Source organism: Aotus nancymaae, unplaced genomic scaffold (genome assembly GCF_030222135.1).
Source record: "Aotus nancymaae isolate 86718 unplaced genomic scaffold, 86718_ANA_hifiasm-v0.15.2.pri h1tg000001l, whole genome shotgun sequence".
NCBI classification, from domain to species: Eukaryota; Metazoa; Chordata; class Mammalia; order Primates; family Aotidae; genus Aotus; species Aotus nancymaae.
Window position 1 is genome coordinate 12,265,783 of NW_026988412.1, and position 24,803 is coordinate 12,290,585.

The 24,803-nt window shown below is 43.3% G+C and overlaps 1 protein-coding gene across 2 annotated transcripts in view; it reads right to left on the reverse strand.

The window, feature by feature from the left end:
* The window catches only part of ISM1 (isthmin 1), an 80,658-nt gene extending 57,802 nt beyond the window's left edge, over positions 1-22,856 (reverse strand). Inside the window, exon 1 of one of the 2 annotated variants that reach the window (XM_012474998.2) lies at positions 22,249-22,856. In XM_012474998.2, coding sequence (XP_012330421.1) covers positions 22,249-22,386 — 138 coding nt within the window. In that variant the 5' untranslated portion in view covers positions 22,387-22,856. Of the gene's footprint in view, positions 1-21,776; positions 21,935-22,248 lie in introns of those variants that run through there. The other variant, XM_012475002.3, reaches the window with a different exon arrangement.
* Positions 22,857-24,803: the final 1,947 nt, after the last annotated feature.

Consider the following 24,803-nt stretch of genomic DNA (forward strand, 5'->3'; position numbering starts at 1 on the left):
AGCTGACGGTGAAAGATGTTAAATGTTGTGCCCATGGTCACAGCCAGTTAGTGACAGAGTAGGGACTCAAAGTTATGTCTTCTGGCTTTCAAGGCAAGAATTCTTTTTGGTAATAAAGAACTTTTTCCCCAAGCTACACAGTCACAGTGATTAAAAGCATGGACTCTGGGGTCCAGACAGCCAAAGTTCAAATCTTGCCTCTACCTCTGCTATCTGTGTGACTTGGACAAGGTACTTAACCTTATTGTGTAAAATGAGGATAATACTAGTGCCTACCCCAAGGAGTTGTTTTGAGGGTTAAATAAGTCAATATTAATCAAATACTCAAAATAATTAATATTAATACTCAATATTAATCAAATACCCAAAAAAATTAATACTCAATATTAATCGAATACTCAGTCAATAAAAATCAAATACTCAAAAATTTGAATATTAAGCAAATAATCAAATACTCAATAGGCCCATGGTAGGGACTATTTTAAGTATATGACAAAAACAAGTAGATAAAATCAGGTGAAATCTGTATAACTACCAGCTTCCATCACTTAACACATGAACGCTAAGGGACCCAATGTCTCAAGCTATGGCTGCCAACCTCGCCAAGCGAGGCTCAAATAATTCCTTCCCCTTATCTGATGCTTTTATACCAGCCTAAATAAGCATAGAAACAACAGCCTTGAAGCCACCATGCCAATGAGAAAAGTGTGTCACCTCCATTAAAGAGAAGCACAGGACCGTTCCCATCATGGCTCCCCCCGTTGCCTTCAAGAGACCAGGCTCTCCACTCTACACATCCCTGAACACTTAATTGGACTCAGCCTGTCTTCCTTCACCTTCCCAAACCTGTCTTTTACTGGACCTTCTAGGACTTTTACTCCATTATAATCAACCTCTCATTTTCCACTTCTCTGAACATCCCCTCAACCTTCTCCTAGATCCTCCTGGTCCCATGGCTATCTCCTTTCCTTTTCTCCCCTTCCTCCCGAAAAATAAAAACAAAAACCAAACAAGTAAATCCTGCTGCTTTCAAGAAGCTAGATGTTCCAACTGCTCTGTGGAGTTTCTGGGCATTCTCCATTCATTGAAAAGTCCAGCTTCTGGCTTAGTCATCTTTACCAATGAGCTCCTGTTATCCTTTTTGGTGACTTCAACATCCACGTAAATGACCTCCCAAGTTTGTGGACCTCCTCACTTCCCACATCCTTTCCACGCCTTTTCCCTCTACTGCGTCTCAACCACCCTCTTCCGTAGACCTTATGTCAGTAAACCTTCTACATAAAGACAATTCCTGTTCTTTTAGCTCATTTTTCCAGTTTTAAAACTTGTTGCACTCTCCAAGCCAGCACCATTTTCTCACCTCCCTTTAGCCTTCTCTTGCTTTTGCTTTACTTCTTCAATATGTGCTCTTTTATCTTAATCATTTCCTTACAATGCCCTTCAACTCTGCTTGCCCCTTCTCTTCTCCTTATGTATTTGACTGGCAATGCCTCCATTTTGGTTGAACCCAGTGATCCAACTTCTGTAGGTTAGTAGCCAAGCAGGTGGGTGATGGGAACAATAGAAACACCCAACTTGACAAACTTGCTTTTAGATTCATGGCCTTAAATCCTCAAATGAATACTAAGCACTGTTCCAAAATCCAACTGCCCTTCCTTCACAACCTTACTTGCTCCAGTACCCAAGATGACCATTTCATATCTACTCTCCTCAAATGTCCTACCTGTCCTCACCTCACATTTCACTGATGGAAGAGGAGTCATGGGATGGCAACTCTTTTATTACTATCACTCTATCTGTACTCCTGTCTGCATAGCTCATTTTCTCTTCCCAATTGTTACACAGAACAAGCTTTCCTGCTTCTGTGAAAGGCCAATGCTCACACTTAGTCTCTTGCCTTCTTGAAGAATTCACTCCTCATTTCTCCTCTCTCAGTTTCACATCAACAATCTCTCCCTTTCTACTGGATCATTCTCATCAGCATCACGATGCCCTGGTATCTCTAATCTTACATGAACCGAAAACTCTTCTTTGACCACATGTTTACACATCTCCCCTTCATAGTAAAACTTCTGCAAGACTTATCTATATATTCTATCTCCACTTCCTCGGCTTCTATTTGTTCCTTTACCCAGTAGATACTGGAGTCTGTTCCCATGATGCCCCCGCAACTGTTCTCATTCAGGCCTCCAGCCACGGCTGTGTTGCCAGGTTGAATGAGCACTTCTCTATTCTCATCTTTTTTGTATTCACAGCAGCATTCGATAGAGGTCCTCTCTCCGTAAGGCATTCTTCTCCCCTGGCTTCTGTGATACCACCCCTCTTGGTTCTCCTCCTCCCACTTTGGTCATGACACCTCACTCTTGGCTCCCTGTCCACTTGACAACTTCCCTGCTACTATCTTCACTTACATGTCCCATAGACATCTCATGTTCCACTTGTCCCATATAAATCCACAGACACGAACCTACCCTTGTAAAGCTAGAGCTGTCTTTGATTCTTCACTTCTTAACTCTGAAATGCAATCCACCAGCACATCCTGTTGGCTCTGTCTCAGAAATGTGTCTTGAATCCATCCACTCCTCTCTAGTGGGTCCACATCCCATCACCTCTTACCTGGAATATTATGAAATTTTCTAACATATCTATGTTCTTCCCTATCATTCTCCACTGATGAGATGGAGCCATCATTCAGAATCTCTTCCATGGCTCCTTCCTCACCAATCCTAGAACAGCCATATTCTTTTTTTTTTTTTTTTTTTTTAAGACGGAGTTTCACCATGTTGGTCAGGCTGGCCTTGAACTCCCGACCTCAGGTGATCCGCCCGCCTTGGCCTCCAAAGTGCTTGGATTACAGGCGTGAGCCACCACGCCCAGCCCCGAACAGCCATATTCTTTATTATGACCTGCAAAGCCTTTGCTTTTTTCTACAAGTTCATGGGCCACTTTCTTCCTTACACACTGTTCTCCAGTCTCTTTTCCACCCTAGTCATGCCAAAGTCTTTCCGACTTCAAGGCTTTGGTGTCTGTGATTCCTTCTGCCTGACTGGCTCTCCCAGGTTCTTTGCAGAGCTGGTCCTTCTATCCCCTAGCTCAGGACTCAAGTGTCACTTTTCCAGCAAGTCCTTCCTTGACCACCCTCTATTGATAGGAACTCCCAGTTATTCACTATCTTTTCCTGCTAAGTGCCTATCACAATCTACAATAATTTATTTTTTATGAATCAATTATTGTCAGTTTTCTTTCTAGAACATAAACTTGTTCTCGATTGAATCTCCAGTGTCTTGCACAATATCTGCTCATCACAGCCACATGCGACATGAAAGTGCTGAATGAATGGATGAATGGAATTGTAGAATGCTAACTACGTGGCTGGGCAGTGCTCAATACTTATATGTACATTATTTCATTTGCCTGACTGCGATTTGTTTGTATATTAAACAGAAGAGACAATTCACGTCCATTTAATTACTTTTCTGCTCCTGTTACAACCTAATAGCAACTGCCAGGTAGCAAGATCCCGACACTTTAGATGTACCTTTACTCCAATACTCTTCAGCTAGGCAGGGCTATCAAAACTTTTACAGATGTTCAGCAATGGGGGGTTGTGTGGCTTCATGAAAGATGACTTGCCTTGGAGTCTGGTACTGGCTATAGGATGAATGAATAGTACGGTCTTAGCTAAATTGTTTAATTTCTCCAGGTTTTAGATTCTTTGTCAATTAAATGAGACATTGGGGCTTGGTTTTCTTGCCAACAACAACATTGTAGAATTTGGTGAGTGTCTGCAATCTGCCTTCTAAGCAGAGTGCCTCCTCAGGGAGTGAACGCAGGTTGGGGCACAGATGAAACCCCAGTCCAACCCAGTGAGCAGAGCAGCATGCACTCCTGCAGCCACGTGCAGTGACCCTTGTGTATGTGAGTGCCTGTCACGTGCCCACATAAACTGGTGGCACAAAAGGTACTTCACTTAGATTTCCAGGACTAAGACACAGAACCTTCTGGGGACACAATCCTCCCACTAGCATTCACCTTAAGATGAAATTAATAAGTAAAAACCTCCTCAGATCTCAGGGAGGAGCCTGCAGCTAGATCCCTGAAAATTTAAGGCCAAGACCATTTATGTCCATTATTGGGTTAGTCTAGATCTTAGCATTAATCCTGGCCTTGGAGAATAAGCCATGAAAGAACCATTGTGGGGCATGAGAGAACCACACTGGACAGAATTTTAGGGCAATGAGTCCCTGGGGAGAACCTGGAACAGAACTTTGAATATCTTGTCTGCCACAGATATTTTCCTTAGAACCTGCCTTTCATTATTTCTATTTAATACCTGCTCTTCAATGTTTAGACTCACTCTCTTTGTGATCCCAAGGCCTCTTCAAATGTTTCCAGTTTTTTTCTAGTTGATGTGGATTCCCCAGATTTATCTCATTTCATGATGTTTTCAAAATCGCGTGTTGTGCTGCCATCACACTTCACACTCTCAGTAAGGAGCTCCCAGTTGTCTCACCCGGTTTGTGTCTTCCTGAATGTACCAGAGAGGGGAGCAGGGAGGGAAGGATGCACTCAGTTGTTAGCCTTTTTCCAGCAAACTGTGGAGAGCTAAACCTTTTAAGGCATAATGGGTTAAACAGAAGTGGATGACTTGGCCACTCTTTAGAACAGTTGTATCCCCTAGGGGCTGATCAACTGCTATCGTGAGTGAATTTGAAAGGATTATTCTGGATTGGTCAGTTTTGAGCAGGCTGATCATTTCGATTGTAGATGTGACTTTCTCCACCATGTGGATCAGACTCCATATGAGGCCAAAAACATCCTGTGTGTTATAAGTAATCTTACTTTCTTCTCTCTTGCAAAGTTAATACAGTCTTCATTTTCTGATAGGCATAGAAACAACTTTGCTGTTTTCTAGTTGAGTTGTAGTATCTGGAAATGCTAATAAGTCTGTGAGATTTTCACACTGGAATTATGGGGAGTGATGTCCATGTGAGGATTAGGGAACTATGTGTAATTGATCCAGGTGTTTACTTTGGCCTCAACCCTTCAAAAATGTTTACTTCACTGAAGGGCAGCTCCAAATAAGTTAATGAGTAATGGGCTATGAATTCTGCCATTTTGCCTGACTTTAGTGAGGTGGTCCTCTGGTTTGAAGTAGACTGCCTCTCATTAACGACATTCTTAAGAATTTTTAGAGCCTGGGGAAAGGGCTGGAGCATAAAAATATGATTTGAATTAGTCCCCAAAAGTCACCATGTCCAGTAGAAGGTTCTCAGGCCCATGGCTGAACTTCTGTGAATGTTTGGGCGGTGTAACCACAGTGATGTTTATTAAATGGAATGTCCCTCTCACAGTGCTCTCAAAAGTATTTTTTTTTAAATTTTCAGTTATTGCTCCTCTTTATTGTACATGATGTCCTATAAAGAAGATATATGTCTATAATTGAGCTTTGAAGGAGGACCACGGAGCCAGTTCCTTTTAAAGGGAATGGAGTCAAGCAGTAAATTTGCTGGTCACTCTTTTCATATGGACCGTATCTTAGCCAGCAGTTGGTCTTTGATGTTGTAACAATGGCACTGGGCCCTGAGGCAGAGGAGCACCCCGCTAATACTGAAACTAGTCTGCATTCATTCCAATTTGGAGAACAATCCGTGTGCTAGCACACACATCAGGGAGCCCAGAGTGAACTCCAGGGCTGTGAGTTATCTTTCTCAGTGAAAACCAGCCATCTCTTCTACACCATTTACCCTGCCTGCTGCATTCTTTATTTTTTAAAAAAGTATGATATTCCTACAGAAATATACACATATGTAACTCTACAGCTCAATGAGATTTCACAACCTGAAAACACCTATGTAACCAATGTCTAGATCAAGAGGCAGAACATTACCAGCACCCTAGCTGCCCTCCTTGGACTCCCTTTTCATCACTTCCTTGACAAGAGTAACTCTCTTCCAACAGCACATATTCCTTTTTCCTGGTTTTGAAGTTTACCTAAACAGAATCCCTTTTCCTGGTTTTGAATTTTACCTAAACAGAACCCTGTGCCTGGTTTCCTTCACTCAACATTACATTTGCGAAATTGTGCGTGTTGCCTGCAGTGGTCATTTGTTAGTTCCCACTGTATACACTTAACTACCTTATTATCCATTCTGCTGATGGCATTCGGGTTGTTTCCAGGTTGGGGCCATTTTAAACAGTGCTGCTATTAACATTCTTTTTTAGATCTTTGAGTGCATTAGTGAATAGATTTCTGTTGGGCACATACCCAGGTGGAATTGCTGGGTCAGTGGCATGTTGATATGTTGGCTGCATCTCCATTCAAATCTCGACTGAATTGTATCACCCAGAATTCTCGTGTGTTATGGGAGGGACTTCATGTGTGCTGCAGGGGCAGGGTCCTCATGGAGAACCTCTGCTAGGGCAGTGCAGAAGGGAAATGTGGGGTCGGGGCCCCCACAGAGAGTCCCTACTAAGGCACTGCCTAGTGGAGCTCTGAGAAGAGGGCCACCGTCCTCCAGATCCCAGAATGGTAGATCTATCAACAGCTTGCTGCACCATGAGCCTGGAAAAGCCACAGACACTAAACAGCAGCCCCTGAAAGCAGCTGGAGGGAGGCTGTACCCTGCAAAGCCACAGGGGCAGAGCTGCCCCAGACCATGGGAACCCACCTCTTACATCAGCGTGACCTGGGTGTGAGACCTGGAGTGAAAGGAGATCATTTTGGAGCTTTAGAATTTGACTGCCCCTCTGGATTTCAGACTTGCATGGGGCCTGTAACCCCTTTGTTTTGGCCAATTTCTCCCATTTGGCACGGTCATATTTATCCAATACCTGTACCACCATCATATCTAGGAAGAAACTAGCTTCCTTTTGATTTTACAGGCTCATAGGTGGAAGGGACTTGCCTTGTCTCAGATGAGACTTTAGACTGTGGACTTTCAGCTTAATTCTGAAATAAATTAAGACTTTGGGGGACTGTTGGGAAGGCATGATTGGTTTTGAAATGTGAGGACATGAGATTTGGAGGGGCCAGGGGAAGAATGATACGGTTTGGCTGTGTCCTCATTCATATCTCAACTGAATTGTGTCTCCCAGAATTCCCACGTGTTGTGGAAGGAACCCAGGGGGAGGTAATTGAATTATGGGGAGCGGTCTTTCCTGTGCTATTCTCATGATGGTGAATAAATCTCATGAGATCTGATGGGTTTATCAGGGGTTTCTGCTTTTGCTTCTTCCTCATTTTCTCTTGCTGCTGCCATATAAGAAGAGCCCTTTGCCTCCTGCCATGATTCTGAGGCCTCCTCAGCCATGTGAAACTATAAGTCCAGTTAAACTTCTTTTTGTTCCCTGTCTTAGTCTCAGTGAAATGGTTCAGCAGTTAACTTTGGAAAAACAGTCTTCCAGAGTGTTTATGTCAATTCATACTCCCACTGGTAGTTCTGCCTTCTCGCCACCACTTGGTATCGTCGGGTTTTGGTTTTCCTTTTTGCCATTCTGGTAGTATACATTTTTAAAAGTTTTCTTTTTCTTTCTATTTCAGTTATCTGTTCAACTAGTGCTGAATTCTCTGATCACTGCAAAATGAGTCAATTATTAAGACAGCTGGAATGAGACTGGTCCCAACTCAAACTCTAGGGTGTAAAGAGAGAAGAGAGAGGATACTACAGAACACATCTGAAATAGGATGGGTTTGAAGAGGTTGTGCTCAATAAACTAGAGACACAGTCTATGAAAAACAAAACAAAGGATAAACTCCACTGAGAACACAGGGAAATCAGGGACATGAAAAGTATGACAGAAAAAGATCTGGAACCAGAGTGGCCCACAAGCTGATTCATTATCAGCAAGATAGTATCATAACTAAAAAAGAAGATATGATACTACGTCTCAGGTAGAAGAAACATCTAAAAACCCTAACTGCCTGTTTCCCAGAAGACTATGAGGAAATAGTTGTTGTGACACACTGAGAAAAAGGAAAATCTGATTAGTCACAAGAAAGAAACTCTTCTGGCCAGCAACAGTAATTAAGAAGTACAATAAGGCCGGGTGCAGGGGCTCATGCCTATAATCCAGCACTTTGGGAGGCCTCGGTGGGCAGATCATCTGAGGCCAGGAGTTCGAGACCAGCCTGGCCAACATGGTGAAACCCTATCTCTACTAAAAATACAAAACTTCAGTAGGCATGGTGGTGGGCGCCTGTAATCCTAGCTACTGGGGAGGCTATAGCAGGAGAATTGCTTGAACCTGGGAGGTGGAGGTTGTAGTGAGCCAAGATCACGCCACGGCACTCCAGGCTGGGTGACAGAGCGAGACTGTCTCAAAAAAAAAAAAAAGGTACAATATACAATGCGCAGAGCCTGTGGAACTCCTGTCCCCAGGCATGTCCTGTTTCTCTTGTTGCATCTGGGGAAGGAAGGTAGGAAACGGTGCCCTTTCATCAGGGAAAGTGGTCACAGGCTTAAATTTTCCAAGCCCCACGAGTGATGAATAACATATTTGCAGGCACAGTTCCTACCACGTAGCACAACATTTGTAAGCAGTGAAAAGGGTGACCATTCAGAAAAAAGATGGAAAGAGATGGGCGTGTATTTCTTGACTCAGAAACAACCCTTGGTGGGGGCTGAATCCTGTGTTGCCAAGCAACCCACAGGGTGACATGTGGGAACTTTCTCTAGCTCTAACTTCTCAGCAGCAGGCTCTCTGGGACTCTTCCTCTTGGCCTGACTCTGGCCCCAGAGCCAGACTGAGCAGCTTCTCAACACACGCCTGGTGATGTAGCTATTCTTATCCCATTTTACTGAACGGGACACAGAGACGTAGAGAAGTGTAAGGATTTTGCTTAAAGGCAGAGACTTAACTGAGGAGCAGAACCGGAATCAAAGCACTCCAAAGCCCATGACCCCTTGTTGGCTAGTCTGTTGGATCTTGTGACTTGTTTTGGCTGATGGAATGGTAACAGATATGACCCAGGTGTAATCCCATCACCAGGAGAGAAATGTGTGGCAGGTAGCCCGCTGGTCACAAAAGAATGGGAGACCCATGGCATAAACCTAGACCCAGTCCATAGCTTAGAGCCATGCCCTGCCTAGATCTGCTGAACCTCAGCTGACCCACAGACCCATTAGTGTGACAGTACATGCTTATTATTGCAGGCCACTGAGTTTTGGAGTGCTTGTCCTACAGCATTATTAGGCAATAGCTGGATAACACAGGACCTGTATTAAGTGCTTTCTGGGACCTGTAACTTGCAAGAAAAGCATGCATGTAAGACCAGTGTTTCTCAAACCATGACCTGCATATGATTAACCTGGGGACCTTGTCAAAATACAGATTCGGCAGGAAAAAAAGATTTGCGAACTATGCATCTAACAAAGGGCTAACATCCAGAATCCACAAGGAACTCAAAGAACTCAGCAAGAAAAAACCAAATTACCTCGTTAGAAAGTGGACAAAGGACATGAACAGACATTGTTAAAAAGAAGACATACGAGAGGACAACAAACATATGAGAAAATGCTTTACATCCGTAATCATCAGAAAAATAAAAATTAAAACCACAATGAGATACCATTTTACACAAGTCAGAATGGCTATTATTACGTCTAAAAACAACAGATGTTGCTGAGGATGTGGATAAAAGGGCACACTTACACACTGTTGATGAGAATGTAAATAAGCATAACCTTTATAGAAAACAGTATGGAGGTTTCTCAAAGAACCCAAAATAGAACTACCACTCAATCCAGCAATCCCACTGTTGAGTATATGCCCAAAAGGAAAGGAAGCAATGTATCAGAAAGATATCTGCACTCATCTGTTTACCACAGTACTATTCACAATAGCAAAAACATGGAATTAACCTAAGTGTCCATCAGTGGAAGATTGGATAAAGAAATGTACCATGGAATACTACTCAGACATAACAAAGAATGAGAGCATGTCTCTTGCAGCAACATGGCTGGTACCAGGGCCATTATGCTAAGTGAAATAACTCAGAAACAGAAAGTCGAATATCACATGTTCTCCCTTATAAGTGGGGGCTAAACAATGGGCATACACAGACAAACAAACAGGAATCAGACATTGGGGACTCCAAAATGTAGGAGTCCTGAAAAATTACCCATTGGGTACAATGTTCATTACTCAGGTGATGAGTACACTAAAAGCCCAGACTTCACTACTACACAATATATGCACGTAAGAAATCTGTACCCCCCAAATATACTTAAACAAACATTTTTAAAATTCAGATTCTGATGCAGTAGTTCTAGGCAGGGCTTAAGACTCTTATTTTCTAACAAGCTTTCAGGAGATGCTAATGCTGGTGGTCTGTAGACCGCATTCTGGGTGCAAGGGCTGAAAAGCCATTTTGAGCTTCTTGTCTGTATCTCTGGGCCATGAATGTACCTAGTGAACATTTGGGCAATGGATGGGTTACCTTATGTGTAAGGGAATGACAACATTTGCCCTCATAATGAGAATCCTATGTGAGTCACTAACAATCTGTATTCTCTTATGTCCTGTGTAGCCAGAAAGTCAGAATTTCCTCAACTAATTTCTTGGGCTAAGAATTAGGAACGTGTAAATGGGATCTCCCTTTTTATTTCTGCTCTTTCTACTCTCTGAAATTTTGAAGATTCCCAGCAATAAACTTGGCTTCCAATTCATTTTGAACTGAAAATCCATGCTGGGTTTCTATGTCACAATGTAATTGAGGCCCCAGGCAGGAGATAAAAAATCCATTTCTGGTTTTCTTAACTTCCACTCATGGGGACAAGGAATGGGGACAAGACAATCAAGGAATACTGGACAGCAGGACATGGGAGAAGTAGAGTTTTCTTCTGGGACACTTTTCTAACCTGTTTTTTTTTTTTTTTTTTTTTTGGTCCAGCATCTAATTTTCATTTCACAACCTGCACCATGATGTCACTACAATCAATGTCATCACCATCACTTGGAGAATCGACATTGATGAGATAACTTTGGGCATTCTGAAAAGAAAGGAGACTTCTTTCCAAGGAGACAGTATCTTAACTCCTTCTTTCAGTATTTCAGGATATACTGTAGTTCATACACTTATATTTTAACTATAGAAAAATATTATTTTGGGATTCAACCTTCAAATTCTATAAAGTTTTCCAAGGAAGTACCTGGATTGTTATAGATTCTAACACTTTATGTGAGTGTACCAAAAAGATTTCCATAATTTCTTAATAAGCTAAACATACAACTGCTATATGATCCAACTATTCTGCTCCAAAGTATTCACCCAAGAGAAATGAAAGCAAATGTTCACACAAAGGCTTATACCAGAATGTTCACAGCATCTTTAATAGTTGCCAAATAGGAGATAACCTAAATGGATCAATGGATAAGCATATTGTGGTATATCCACACAATAGAGTATTAATTGGTAATGAAAAGAAACAAATTCTCTATGCATAAAACGACATGAATGAATCTCAAAATTATTATGGTGAGCAAAGAAGCCATATCATGCAATGCTGTGCACTCTGTATTCCACTTATACAAAAGTCTAGGCAATGCAACATTAATCCATAGTGAGAAGGCAGATCAGTGGTTGCCTGGAGATTGCTGAAGCTCGCAGAGGAGCACAAGGAAACTTTTCAGATGGTAGATTTATTCATCATCTTGACTATGGTGATGGTTTTACAGGTGTCAGTATTATCCAATTTTTTATTTAAATACATAGTTTATCAGTTGTCATTGGCACTTCAACAAAGCTGTATTCTAAAGAATAACAAAATGACTGCCACTCTTCTCCTGTCCTCACTGCTATCTCACAGGGTTACCTGTGAGGCAACACATGTCTGTTATTTCTTTGTCATTGGCTCAAATATTCCATCTGGATGCTTGCAGGAGGAAGTTAACACTGGGGTGGGCTGTGACCATTTCCAGCTGAAGTTGACACTGGGGTGGGCTGTGACCATTTCCAGCTCAAGTTAACACTGGGGTTGGCTATGACTATTTCCAGCTCCTCTGAATTCTTCATATAGATTTTGGCCATACCTTGTTATTTTTGAAAATAGATAAGTGGTGTCCAGAGTATAAGGCCTGATCCATCACATTCAAAGTCTACCTGATTTTTTCCAGGTCACTGCTCTTGAGTATCTGGTGATTGGGGTACTCAAAACTACAAATCCGGCAGCTCAGAGACCCAAACTTGCAGACAGAACTCTTCTATTCAATGAACCTCGCGGTACTATCTCTTCCATGAAGAATGTGGGTGTTGCTGTCTAATGGAGGTATGTCAGCCATAGAGAGTGCTCTGTGCAAGATGACTGGGTTTACTAAAATGTGCATGAGTCAGGCCCACAGGAAGAAGGGGTAGGTAACCTACTGTTTTCACTTCTACCAGGGACACATGCTGGTCTGTGCTTAGGGAGTTGATGCTAAGCTATCTGTAACAAGGCACCTTGGCCTCTGCTCATTTCAGGCATTTGATGACAATCCCACACATCTCTGAGGCCTCCCCATTGTCACTCATCCTCCCACCTAAAATAGTAAAGGACCGTGGGATCAGCTTCTCAGGAAAAAAAGGACCTGTTAGATGACAAAACAAAGGAATTTGTAGGCTTCGCGTAGGCGTGACCTTTGCAGCCCATCTCTGCAATTTTGGAATTTCCTTCTTCCCGATGCTCCGGGAGGGCATGGGGTAGCCTGATCCTGTTGCTGCCTGCAACACCTCTCTCTGAGGCTAACAGACTTCCTCACTGTTAATGATAACAACAAGCAGGTGCCTCATGGAAACTCTACTCTGTTACCTTTCTGGAGACTTCCTGTACTGTTGCTACCAAGAGGAGTATCCATTATCACCATGACTACCATTTGGGTATGGTTCATTTAGTGTGGGTTTTCCAGAAGTAGACCCTGAGACAAAGAACAAGTAATTTATTTGAGAGATAACCCCAGAAATCTCTAGTAGGGGAAGAGGAAGGCAGACAGGGAACAGAAGGAGCCAGAAGGGTACATTATCAAGTCAGGGACCACAGTGGGCACTGAGTGCTTAGTCCCAAGAGAAACACTGGGTATAAGCATATTGGTTTTGTCAGCACTGGACTTGATGTAACCTCTTGATCGATATGCCACAGAAGGAAATAAATTAAGTTTTATGTATTTATGTTCAGAGTTTCTTATAATTTTTATAAAAACAGATTGTATAAGCTTTAAATCAGATGTAAAATAAGATATATATATTTTTTTCTAAAACACATTCTTTTGCTGTTTCTTTGAACTCACTACATATAATCTGGGCATTAAACCGACACCTCCATCCCATCTCTAAATTATCTCCTGTCTTTTGGGAAATGAGTAGAGACAGAGGGACACCCTTAGCTGTCACTGAGGAAAGGAGCTTCACTGTCATCCTCTCTTTTACAAATCTTAACATTTGTAAAGAGTAAAATTTGTAAACCCTAAGCCAAGGGTTGCAAAAGAAAGATGCTTTCAGAAGATGAGAGAGAAATAATGGAAGCACAGAAAGCACTAAAATATTTTACTATAAGACTAATGAAGACAAGTTAAAGAAACTGAGACAACAGAATCTGGAGAAGACAAAGGAACTATTCCATAATAATCTTCAAGTTCTGCAGGAGAAGTTTCTTGAAAAGAGAGCAGCCACCTGTTCATGAACACTGAGAAGAAAAAAAAAATGAACATGAAATTAACATGTAGCATAGGCCGGGCGCGGTGGCTCACGCCTGTAATCCCAGCACTTTGGGAGGCCGAGGCGGGTGGATCACGAGGTCAAGAGATCGAGATCATCCTGGTCAACATGGTGAAACCCCGTCTCTACTAAAAATACAAAAAATTAGCTGGGCACGGTGGTGCGTGCCTGTAATCCCAGCTACTCAGGAGGCTGAGGCAGGAGAATTGCCTGAACCCACCCAGGAGGCGGAGGTTGCGGTGAGCCGAGATCACGCCACTGCACTCCAGCCTGGGTAACAAGAGCGAAACTCCGTCTCAAAAAAACAAAAACAAAAACAAAAAAACATTAAGCATAAAGGATCTAATGGGCATATCAGAGGAAAAATATTCTGATATTAAGAGATGTTAAAAAAACACTTGTATGACATATAGAAAATGTTACTGAGATTGTTTGCTTTGGAGGCTTTAGAACCAAAACGGATTCTTCTTGACTGAATGAATAGACATCTGAGGATGCCCCTCAACCTCAAAGATTAATGCCATTTAAACTATGGGTAGAAGTGAATAAATAAAGGAACAGCACAAATGATAGAACTTTATTTTGGTTTATATAAAGGAAAATAAAATTAAGAAATAGAATTGTAGTGCTTCAGTTCAAGGTGGCTGACCAAGGTGGCATTTACCTCTTTCCTACTTATAAATTCCATGGGGGAGGTAGAAGAAATATGAGTCAATCCACAACAGAAGTGAAAAGCTGAAAGAAGGGCCAACTACAGAAGAGAGAGAAGCATTTCTGGTAGATATGAAACAAGTGGCAACCAATTGAAAGTGAAGCACTACAGAGCTGAGAAAAGGGAAGTGAGATCTCCAAAAAGTCAGCTTCCCTAGAAGAATTTACACAATAATATCAAGGGCAGAGACTATGTCAGTTTTACTGCTAGATATTTACTCACAAGAAATGAAAACATAGGTCCAGAGAAAGGCTTGTGCAAGAATCTTAATACCGTCTCACTCATAATATGCAAAGCAATGGAAACAAACCAAATGCCCATTGATGGAGTAACAGATATACAAATTGTGACAGAGTTATACAGTGGACTATCACTTAGCAATAAAAGAGAGAAATCTGATATGCACAAAATAAATGAATCTCAAAAACTATGTAATGAGAGAAGCCAGGCACACAGAAAAATGCAAACAGTACATTTTTATTTATGTGAAAGTCTGGAACAGGCAAAACTAATCTATGGTAATGTAAGCCAGAAATTGGTTGCCTCTGGAAGGAGTAAATTGCCTACAGTGGTGAACTGGAAGACTTTCTGGGGTGATGGGGAATGTTCTGTATCCTAATTTTGGTGGTAGCTACACAGGCATATAAAATTGTCAAAAATGGAACTGAACCCTTAAGATTAATCCATTTTAATGTAAATTATATATAGTTTAAAAAAAAGTTTTAAAAATGCAGAGAGAGAGGGGAGAAAGATAAGGAAGATACAAAAAGGAAGAAAAAGGAAAGAAAAGAAAGGAAAAAGAAGGGGAGAAAAGAGGCTATAGAAGCTAGGAGAAAAGGCTGAGGGCAGAAGTGGAAGAGCTATTTCATTCAGTCCTGGGTTTCAGAGTGGCTGAATCTGACATTTGCATTTGATATTTACAATGAGAGTTTAGTAATGAAATACTCTTAAACAAGACACTGGGTTTGAAAAAGCCAGAAAAATGCCTCAAGACATAAGATACAATCAAAAAGCAGAAGTAAAAGTATGAGAAGAAAAATTAAGAGACATGAAAGACAGATCTTGAAATCTTAATGTTGTTTCAATATCTAACAGGAGTTCCAGAAAAAGAGTACAGAGATATTGGAAATAGCAAAGAAATAACTAAAGAAATTTTTTCAAGCTGGAGACAAAGTTGGGACTTCAGATTGAAAGGGTCCACCATATGCTGAACAGGACTAACAGCTAAAGCCCTGAATCTAAATACAACCTGGTAAAATTTCTGAACATTATGAGTTAAGGAAAAAAATCATAAAAGTGTCAAGTTTTCAAAAAGTCACCTACAAAGAAATGGTATTAGACTTTTCATCTGAAATATGAGATGACATAAAAAATCATATTCTTGAAATTCTGAGGGGGAATTAAGATAGAAGACAGCCAACTGTCAAATCAGCACTTAATTTTGAGAATCAAATAAAGATATGTCTAAAGATATAAGTTCTCACAGAGTTTATAATTAATAAATTCTCTCTGAAAAAAAATTTGAAACTATGTTCTAGCAAAATAAAAGATGAAAGTATGATTTTGAAGAAGCAGCAGCAGGCCAGGCACGGTGGCTCACACCTGTAATCCTAGCATTTTGGGAGGCTGAGGCAGGCAGATCACCTGAGGTCAGGAGTTTAAGACCAGCTTGGCCAACATGGTGAAATCCCAACTCTACTAAAAATACAGAAATTAGCTGGGCATGGTGGTGGGTGCCTATAATCCCAGCTACTTGGGAGGCTTAGGCATGAGAACTGCTTGAACCTGGGAGAGGGAGGTTGTACTGAGCTGAGATCACCCCACTGCACTCCTGCACTCCAGCCTGGGTGACAGAGCAAGACTCCGTCCAAAAAATAATAATAATTAAAAAAATTTTAAAAAAAGGCAGCAGTGGCAGCAGATAAAGAAATAAGTAAATCTTAGAATTAAGTCTAAGTAATTATTGGGAGCATAATAAAACTGATAATAACTGATTCCTAAGATAGACATACTAAAAGAAAAGAAAGAAAAAAGAGATATTAAAAGAAATATTCTAGCACTAAAATTTCAGAAGATTAAAAAATTAGAGATTGCATACAGACAAGACAGAGAAATAGCATATCAGAATCTGGTTTATGTGATGTGTTTAGGTTATAAATACTGATTGATTCTCAGCATTGATAGAAAAGTGTTAGTTAAAATATGTTTGTTAAAATATTAAACATAATAGAAATAGAACAGATAACTTCAAAACTTGATAAAATTTTTTTTAAAAACCTAAGTAATATTTAAATACTTATCAAATGGCCAGGTGTGGTGGCTCATGCCTGCAATCCCAACACTTTGGGAGGCTGAGGCAGGCAGATTGCTTGAGCCCAGGAGTTTGAGAGCTTCCTGGGCAACATGGTGAAACCGTGTCTCTATAAAAAATACAAAACTTAGCTGGGCATGGTGGTGAGCACCAGTAGTCCCAGCTACTTAGGAGGCGGAGGTGGGAGGATCACTTAAGCCTGGGAGGTGGAGACTGCAGTGAGTTGAGATCCTGTCACTGCACTCCAGCTTGAGTGACAGAGTGAGATTCCGGCTCAAATAAATTAATAAATACTTACCAAATTTTTAAATGCCAAGCTCTAATAATGCATTTAGCATTAATTCAATGTTCAAATTTTTATAGTAATGCTGGGAAATAGTTACTATATATCTATTTTACAGAGGAGAAAACCTAGACATAGAGAGGCTAACCCTCTTGTCAAAGGTCATACAGATAAATTGAAGGTAGGGGTGGGGGAGGAAAAATAAAAATAAACAAAAATTTTAGAATAGCAAATAAAATGAAAAAAAATTTCTAATTTATAAATAATCACAATAAATATAAATGGGTTAAATTCACTGATGTATAAACAAAGATAATGTAGCTATAGCTAGAAATTGCAATATTAATATGACACAAAAAAGTATTCAAGACAAAAGGCAATAAAAGAGATAAAGAATTTCACCTTGATAAAAATACAGTCACCAAAAAGGACACTTTATGTCATTGCACTATGGATTCTAAAAATGTAAATCAAGGCCTTTGTGGATCACCTAGCCTACAGGAAGCCAGCAGATGGCCACAGCTACATGAGTAATATCAGGTGAAATCACCAGAAGAACCACTCAGCTGTCATGAGCCCAAGCAAAGTGCTGTCATGCAAATTCATGAGGAAATAAAATGGTGGTTGTGTTAAGCCACTGAATTTTAGGGTGGCTTGTTCTGCAGCAATAGCTGTGTGAGGCAACTGTCCATCATTAAAAAAAATATTCCAGTAAGAGTAATCAGCCTGACTGCAAAATAAGCAGACAAGTCACAAAACAAGAAACACAAATGGCTGTTGACTTTCTTGTATTAAGTACAAATAAATTATGCTTTTGCTTCTACTGGTATAATTGGCTCAGATGAACTCTTAAATCCAAAGCAGTGAATACAAGAAGGTAAGCTGTTTTATTGAAGGCAATAGAGAAATAAAAGATGGAAAGTGCTCATAAAAATGATAGGAAATAGAGAACAAAGACGTTTTACTACATTCCAGAGTCTGGATTGCTTTAATGTTATTGTAAAAGTAATCAAATTGGTGTTTTATAATACTTGCTTAAATCTCACTGCCTTAATGAGTTCTGGCTTACTGCTAATATGTAGAAATTCATGATTCTAAAACTGACTGAGATTTAGTGGGAGGGCAATCATTTGAATTTCAGACAAAGATACCATTATTAGTACTATTATTGCCTATAGAGTCTATATTTTGTCTTCCAGAATACTTTTATTATATATATCTATATCCATAAGCATCTATGTTTTCTCATTAATTAAAGATGCATGAAAGAGCTAATCTATCTGATTAATATGAGACAAACTTATTCTAATAAGATTCAAAAGCAAAAAAAGCTGATGTTTCCATGCATTTTTATGCAGCTATTGTAGACAGTTGTCTAATTTCTTACTAGATATTTTAAAAAATACTGAAAACAGTACAAAGACTAACATTTTTATTTTCATCAACCAGTTAACCAGTACAGATAGAGTGCTCAAAACATTTTACTGCCACCTCATATCATACCTATCAATGTTTTGAGCACACTAGGGCATACTAGGAGAGACGGTCATACAAAGAGTCGAAAATGTAACCCCTAGTATGCTGAAACTACCAAAAGCATGTTAGTTTATACATAAATGTGTATGTATGCATATATAATGTATGTGTATATACATATGTCAAAGTTGACACAGTAAGACTGTCAAGATACAGTTTGAAAATATAAATTGTTAAAAGCCTTTCTCTCTCTTGAGTGCATGACTTTATCAAGAACTTGCAATAGAACTATGCTTCAAAGAGTTCCCCACTATAAAATAATGAAAACAAATTAAGAAGCTTCAAGCTGTGCAACCTTGGGCAAATTACCTAACCTCAGTTTCTCCATTTGAAACAGGGATAATGATAGTACCTAATTCTGGGATTTTTGTGAGGATTAAGAAAGCGAGTATGTGTAAAGTGCTAGGAACATCTGCCACATAAAAGGCACTTAATAAATCTTAGCTGTTATTGTTTTTCTTACTACTACTTTTTTGGGTGTCCTTGATATATCCTTAAATAAGAATGTGTCCCTTTTTAAATGAGTCCAAACATACTACAACTCGGGTAAATTCACCATTGCATATTTCTGACTAAGTCAACCTTATATTTTAGAAGGCTGCACAGAGAGACAAAAACAATAAAAATAATGTATACAGATTAATTTTCTGATTATGAAGGAGGATTTTAGCAGCTCAGGATAGCATAGAACCAACAAATTTAAATGATAAACACTTAAGACTTGGGTTTAAAATGTCTGGTAAAAAGAAAGAATACAGTGTCCACAGTTTTGTCTTCAAATACACCTGCTACTAGAAAATTCAATTCCTGGGGCCTGAAAACGATGGACTAATAAATGGCTTTTGCAGACCTTCTCATCTGGCAGAACATTCTTCATTTGACTTATAATATCTTTGGAGAGTCAGAGGGATAAAGAAATAACTTTCGTCAGGAAGAGTATAAAACTTTTATAATAACAAATTACAAAACAGCAAAATTATGAACTAAACTGCTAAACTCATCATTCTGCTTGGAAAAGTATGTGCATTGAGTGGACAGTATCACCGAACACTCTTACAAGATAAGCTGAGGTTGGTGGATTAACAGCTACTTGGGACTCAAGATATTTCTAGGAGCATAACTCTTTCTAAATCCCCCATTTCTTCTGTCCTCTTGGGGCAGTTCTTCAGCCAAAGCCCCTTTTGAGAATTCAGTTCACTTCCCTTTTAGAACTGCCACTTCCCCAGCTGCTTCTCTCATTACCTTACCGTTGAGTGGAGAAGGCCAACCCCAGGTTACTCTAATGATAGCAAACACCTCATAAAGAAATCTGCCAAATTTACTTTTCCACAGAATATCATTTGTATGGCTTTTCTTGAGTCCATGAGGAAAGAAAGCATCATGCCTAAAATATAACTTCCAGAAATCTTGCAGATATTAAGAATTATCCCAGTGTTAGATTGGTGGGTGCCCCAGTCTACAGGATGGGGGCATCTTCAGCTTCCCCACAGGAATTCCCTCAGTCTGTCACTGTAACTGTTTACCCACAGGAGAAGATGAGAGACCACACAAAGTTAGAACATTTTTAGAAATGTCCCAGAGTTAAAAGAACTTTAAGCTTTCTGCTCTTGATTTTGTAATTGCGTGCAATGATCGATCACCTTGCTTTAGTCTATCCTGGTAGAGACAAAATTTGGTGTAATCAAGAGTTTGGAATGTCTGAACTTTGGCAAGTTTTTTAACTCCACCGTTAAAGTTTTTGCATCTGTAAAGGGCAATATTAACAGGACCATGTAAGATTATGGTTAAATTAAGTGAGTTAAATTTTACTCAGCCTGACTTTGAAGGTCGCTTTAACAGTGGGATTCTGTTTATCCATTTCAGCTCCAGGGCAAGGGGAGGGCGTAGTGGACGGTCAGACACAATGTGAGTTCTGGTTTCCGAACAGAGTTGTCCAGGTAGGCATTTCCTGCTGCTATCTTAGAAAGTGCCTTTCGGCCAGGCACTTTCTAAATGCTTTAAGTGTAAAGCACTTAAAACTGGCACAGAGTAAACATTACGAAAGTGTTTCAGGAGTTTTCTCTTTACGGTAGTTTTTCACACCAAATTGTGTAAAGATGTAAAAAGTGAATTAGCAAAGACAATGAATATAAAGTCCTTTGGGAACAATGAATAATGTCTATTTTATTTTTTGTCTCATTTTTTGAGACGGAGTCTTGCTCTATTGTCCAGGCTGTAGTGCAGTGGTGCAATCTCAGCTCGCTGCAACCCCGAAATTCTCCTGCCTCAGCCTCTGGAGTAGCTGGGACGACATACGTGTGCCACCATGTCCGGCTAATTTTTCTATTTTTAGTAGAGAGGGATCACGTTGGCCAGGCTGGTCTCAAACTTCTGGCCTCAGGTGATCCATCCGCCTCTGCCTCCCAAAGTGCTAGGATTACAGGCGTGAGACACCCCTCCTGGTTCGAGCAGGAGATTTTAGGAGCCAGAGAATCCCCTCTGCTTCCTGGGAAAATCCCTGCTTCCTTTTGTCTATGCGCCAAGTTAACAGTTGTCACACCACTAAACTCAAGGAAAGACTCTTTCTTTATTTTCTTTCTTAATTTTCTTTTTTGAGACAGAGTCTCACTCTGTTCCCATGCTGGAGTGCACTGGCACGATCTCGGCTCACTGTAACCTCCGACTCCGTGTTCAAGCGATTCTCCTTTCTCAGCCTCCTGAGTAGCTGGGACTACAGGCACGTGGCACCACGCCCAGCTAATTGTATTTTTGGTAGAGACAGGGTTTCACCACGTTCGCCAGGATGGTCTCGATCTCTCGACCTCCTGATCCATCCACCTCAGCCTTCCAAATTGCTGGGATTACAGGTGAGAGCCACAGTGCCCTGGCCGAAAGATGCTTTCTAAGATAGCGGCAGAAATTGCCTACCTATTCAGAAACTCTATTCAGAAACCAGAACTCACATTGTGTCTGACCGTGCACTCCCCTTGCCCTGGAGCTGAAATGGATCAACAGAATCCCACTGTTAAAGCAACCTTCAAAGGGGGAGATCCTTGGAAGAAAGACTTTGCTACAAGTTAAAAAACGCCAGGTAACCCCAGTCCAAATCACTACGGGTGCGTTGACTCTGCACCCTCCCTATGACCAAGGGGGCACATGGGGGACCTCAGGCGAGGCCCCTGCAGAAACACTGGCGGCAAGGGAATCCTAAGACTGAGGAAGGGGTGCCTGGCTACTTATTCTCTTTGGGAAATTATGTCCTGACCTTTGGTCTTGCTTCCTTAAGGGGCAGACTCCCGGGAGTTCTTTCTTCCAAAGACTTTAGGGATATTATCCTACAGTCTCCTTGCATCACTCCAGCCTGAGGTAATATTACTCAGCCTCCGAAGGGCAACGAAAGACTGGCAGCACCCCTAGCAAGCACATTTTCCACACTTCCTCTTCTCATCCCAAACCTCCCTCCCTTCCACCTCCCCACCCGTGACAAACACAACTGAAGAAGAGCAGCCGGCAGCCCTCCAGCCGCGTGCAGCCTCCCCGGCACTCGCCTTTGCTCCGCCTCTGCCTAAGTCACGTGACCCAGGCAAACCTACTGCCCAAACACTTGCTCTTAGGTGGGGAAAGAGACCCGCCTCCTTGCACCATCAGGCACCAGCTCAGCACCGCCCCCCACCCCACCACCACACACACACCCAGTCCCCGCAGCCTCGCACGCCCCTCTCCGGCGGCGCACTCACCTGCAGCTGAGCTCCGCTCGCGTTGCTCGTGGCCGCGTTGGACCCGTCGGCGGCTCCCGAGCCGCGCAGCACGGTGATGTGCAGCGTGAGTAGCAGCAGCCCCAACAGCAGCAGCAACTCGGCCGCCAGGCGCACCATCCTCTTGAGACGCGCGGCTTTAGGACCCGGCGCGGCTGGCGGTGGCGCCGGGGGAGGAGGAGTAGGAGCCCGGGAGCCCGGCAGCGCTGCGCCCGCCTCGGCCCCAGCCGGGGCCCCGCTTCCCTGGCCCGCGGGGCTGGCGCCTGGCGTGGCGGGGCGCACGGGGCCTGGGGAGCAGGAGCCGCCGCCGCCGTCGCCGCCGCACCACGGCGGAGCCACCGCGAGGCCGGGGGTGTCCAAGTCGGCAGCGGAGCAAACCCCGGCGCTGCCCGGCGGCGGCGGGGACGGGGTCCCGGGACTGTCCGGGACCCGGGCCAGGCCGGAGGCCACACTGCGGGCAGGGGCCTGCGGGGTCGGCGGCGGGGCGGGCGCAGCCGAGCCCCCGAGCGCACATGGGCGCCCCAGATGTGGCCGCGGCGCCGCAGCTGGGGCGGGAGCGGCCGCCAGAGGAGCGCGGGGAGGAGGAGGAGGAGGAGGAGGAGAAGGAGGAGAAGGAGGAGGAGAGCTTCAGCTGCGGCCGGGAGTTACCTCCACGCTTGGCTCCCCCGCCCTCGCCTCCCCGAGCCACTCACCCAGCAAGCCACTTCCACTCCTCTCCGCGCTCCTCGGGGCGGCCTGCCGCGCCGCCCCGCACACAGAGTCTTGAGAGGGCTGGTTCCAGATGGGGCCCCAGGCACGCCGAGGTTGTCACTGTTTGGAGGTAACCAGGGCGCCCTCGGCGTCTGCGTCCGCCTGCCGGGCTGTACGGAGTGCCCGCTGTCGCTGTGGCGGGCGCGGGTAGAGCCCTTGTGCGCACGGAGGCTCGGGGCTGTGGGTGGGTTGGTGGGGGTGCCGGGGCTGGTTTAGAAACCTTTATTGGCAAAGTGGAGCTGCAGTTGCAATGATGGAAAACGGAGGGAGCGCCGGACAATTCAGGTGTCTGCCTGCGACCCCTGCCTGAAGCAGTCCGGGGAGGGGAAGAGTGACAAAGTGTGGCTCCCGAAGGATCTTGACACTTGCTCGGCCGCCCGCTCGCTGGGCACGGCTGTTCTCGCGTCCGCGGCGTCCCAGAGAGCCTGGAAAGAAAGGGGAGTTCGACTCGCTGGGAGTCCGTCTGGTCAGGAGGGCAGGTGTAGAAGGAAGCTGCAGGGACGCAGTGCCGGCGGCTCAGGCGCTCAGGAACTGGGAGTGAATCTCAGCTTCAGCGGTCTTGCGTCTGGGGGTCTCATCCCAGGGGTGCCGCGCCCAGAGCGTATTTGGGGGCTGGCGTTGCGGAGCCGTGACTCCCGGGCCACCGCCTCATGACCGCTCTGCAGCCTCGGGCTCCCGCGTGCGGCTCATGCCTGCAGGGAGCAGTTGGCGAATGGAAGGGCTCGGTGGTGGAGCTGAAGGCGCGGAGTCCTGGCGTCGGATGCTAGAGCGACCTGGGTTGGTCCGAGGCGCCGCGCGCTTCGCTCCTAGATCTTGCTCGGGCTCCCGTCTTACGGAAGTGGCTCGGAGTAGCGGACGCTCAGTACTGCCTGGCCTTTTATAGTGCGCTTCCCCGCCTCCTACCGGTTCCCCCCCTTCCTCCTCCCCTGCACCAGTCCAGCCCTTCCATCCCTCCCAGAGAGCCAAGTCCTAGTCCTGCGTTCGCACACATCCGCTACGCATGTTTCCTAGCCTTTCCCGCGTCCGGTACCCTAGTGCCTGCGAGAGGGATCCTCCGAATTGTCCCGTGGTGAATGAAATTAAGTAAATAAGCAACAGTTTCTTTCCGGCACGCCTCCCTTCCCTCCTCCCCAATTTCCTACCTTCCTCCTCCGAGTCCTAGAAATTGATGTAAGATTCTTAATTCAACTGCTTTTGAGTTCACTCAAGGCATCTCAACCAAGTATTACCCAAATTAAGACAAACCCTTGCACCGTTCCGAAAGTTCCTCCGGTCACCGCGGCACTTTGCAGAATTTAAATAGCGGTGGTTAATGAAGGGTCTGCTGGCTGGGTTTATTTGTACCAGGGAGAGGAAGGGACGTGATGGCTCTTTAAAGATGCCTAAAGCATCTTTAAAATTCTAACTAGCTCTAGCATCTTATTAATAAATTGGCAGCTGTTTATAGAGCCTGCTATATTTTTTCCTTTTCAGTATTTTTTGGGGGGAGGTGCGGGGGAGGAGGGGAGATGTTTGGAGGGGTGCTTGCTTTGCATTTTTAGGCAGCTGGCCTTTCAGACATCTTATTTCTATCTCCGGGCTCTAAAATGCCAATAATTATCAACTGGAACGTGGGTGTGGGGGAGGGGGGAAACTTGAAAGAGTAACCGTCCATAGTTCAGATGGGAGATCAAAGAGGAGATCTCAGCGGCTTTTAAATCCTGGAAGGATCCTCCTGTGTGTTTTCTAATTAGGATCACTTAAAAGGGAAAGGGCTGGAGAATCAGCGCCGAAATAGAATATATAAA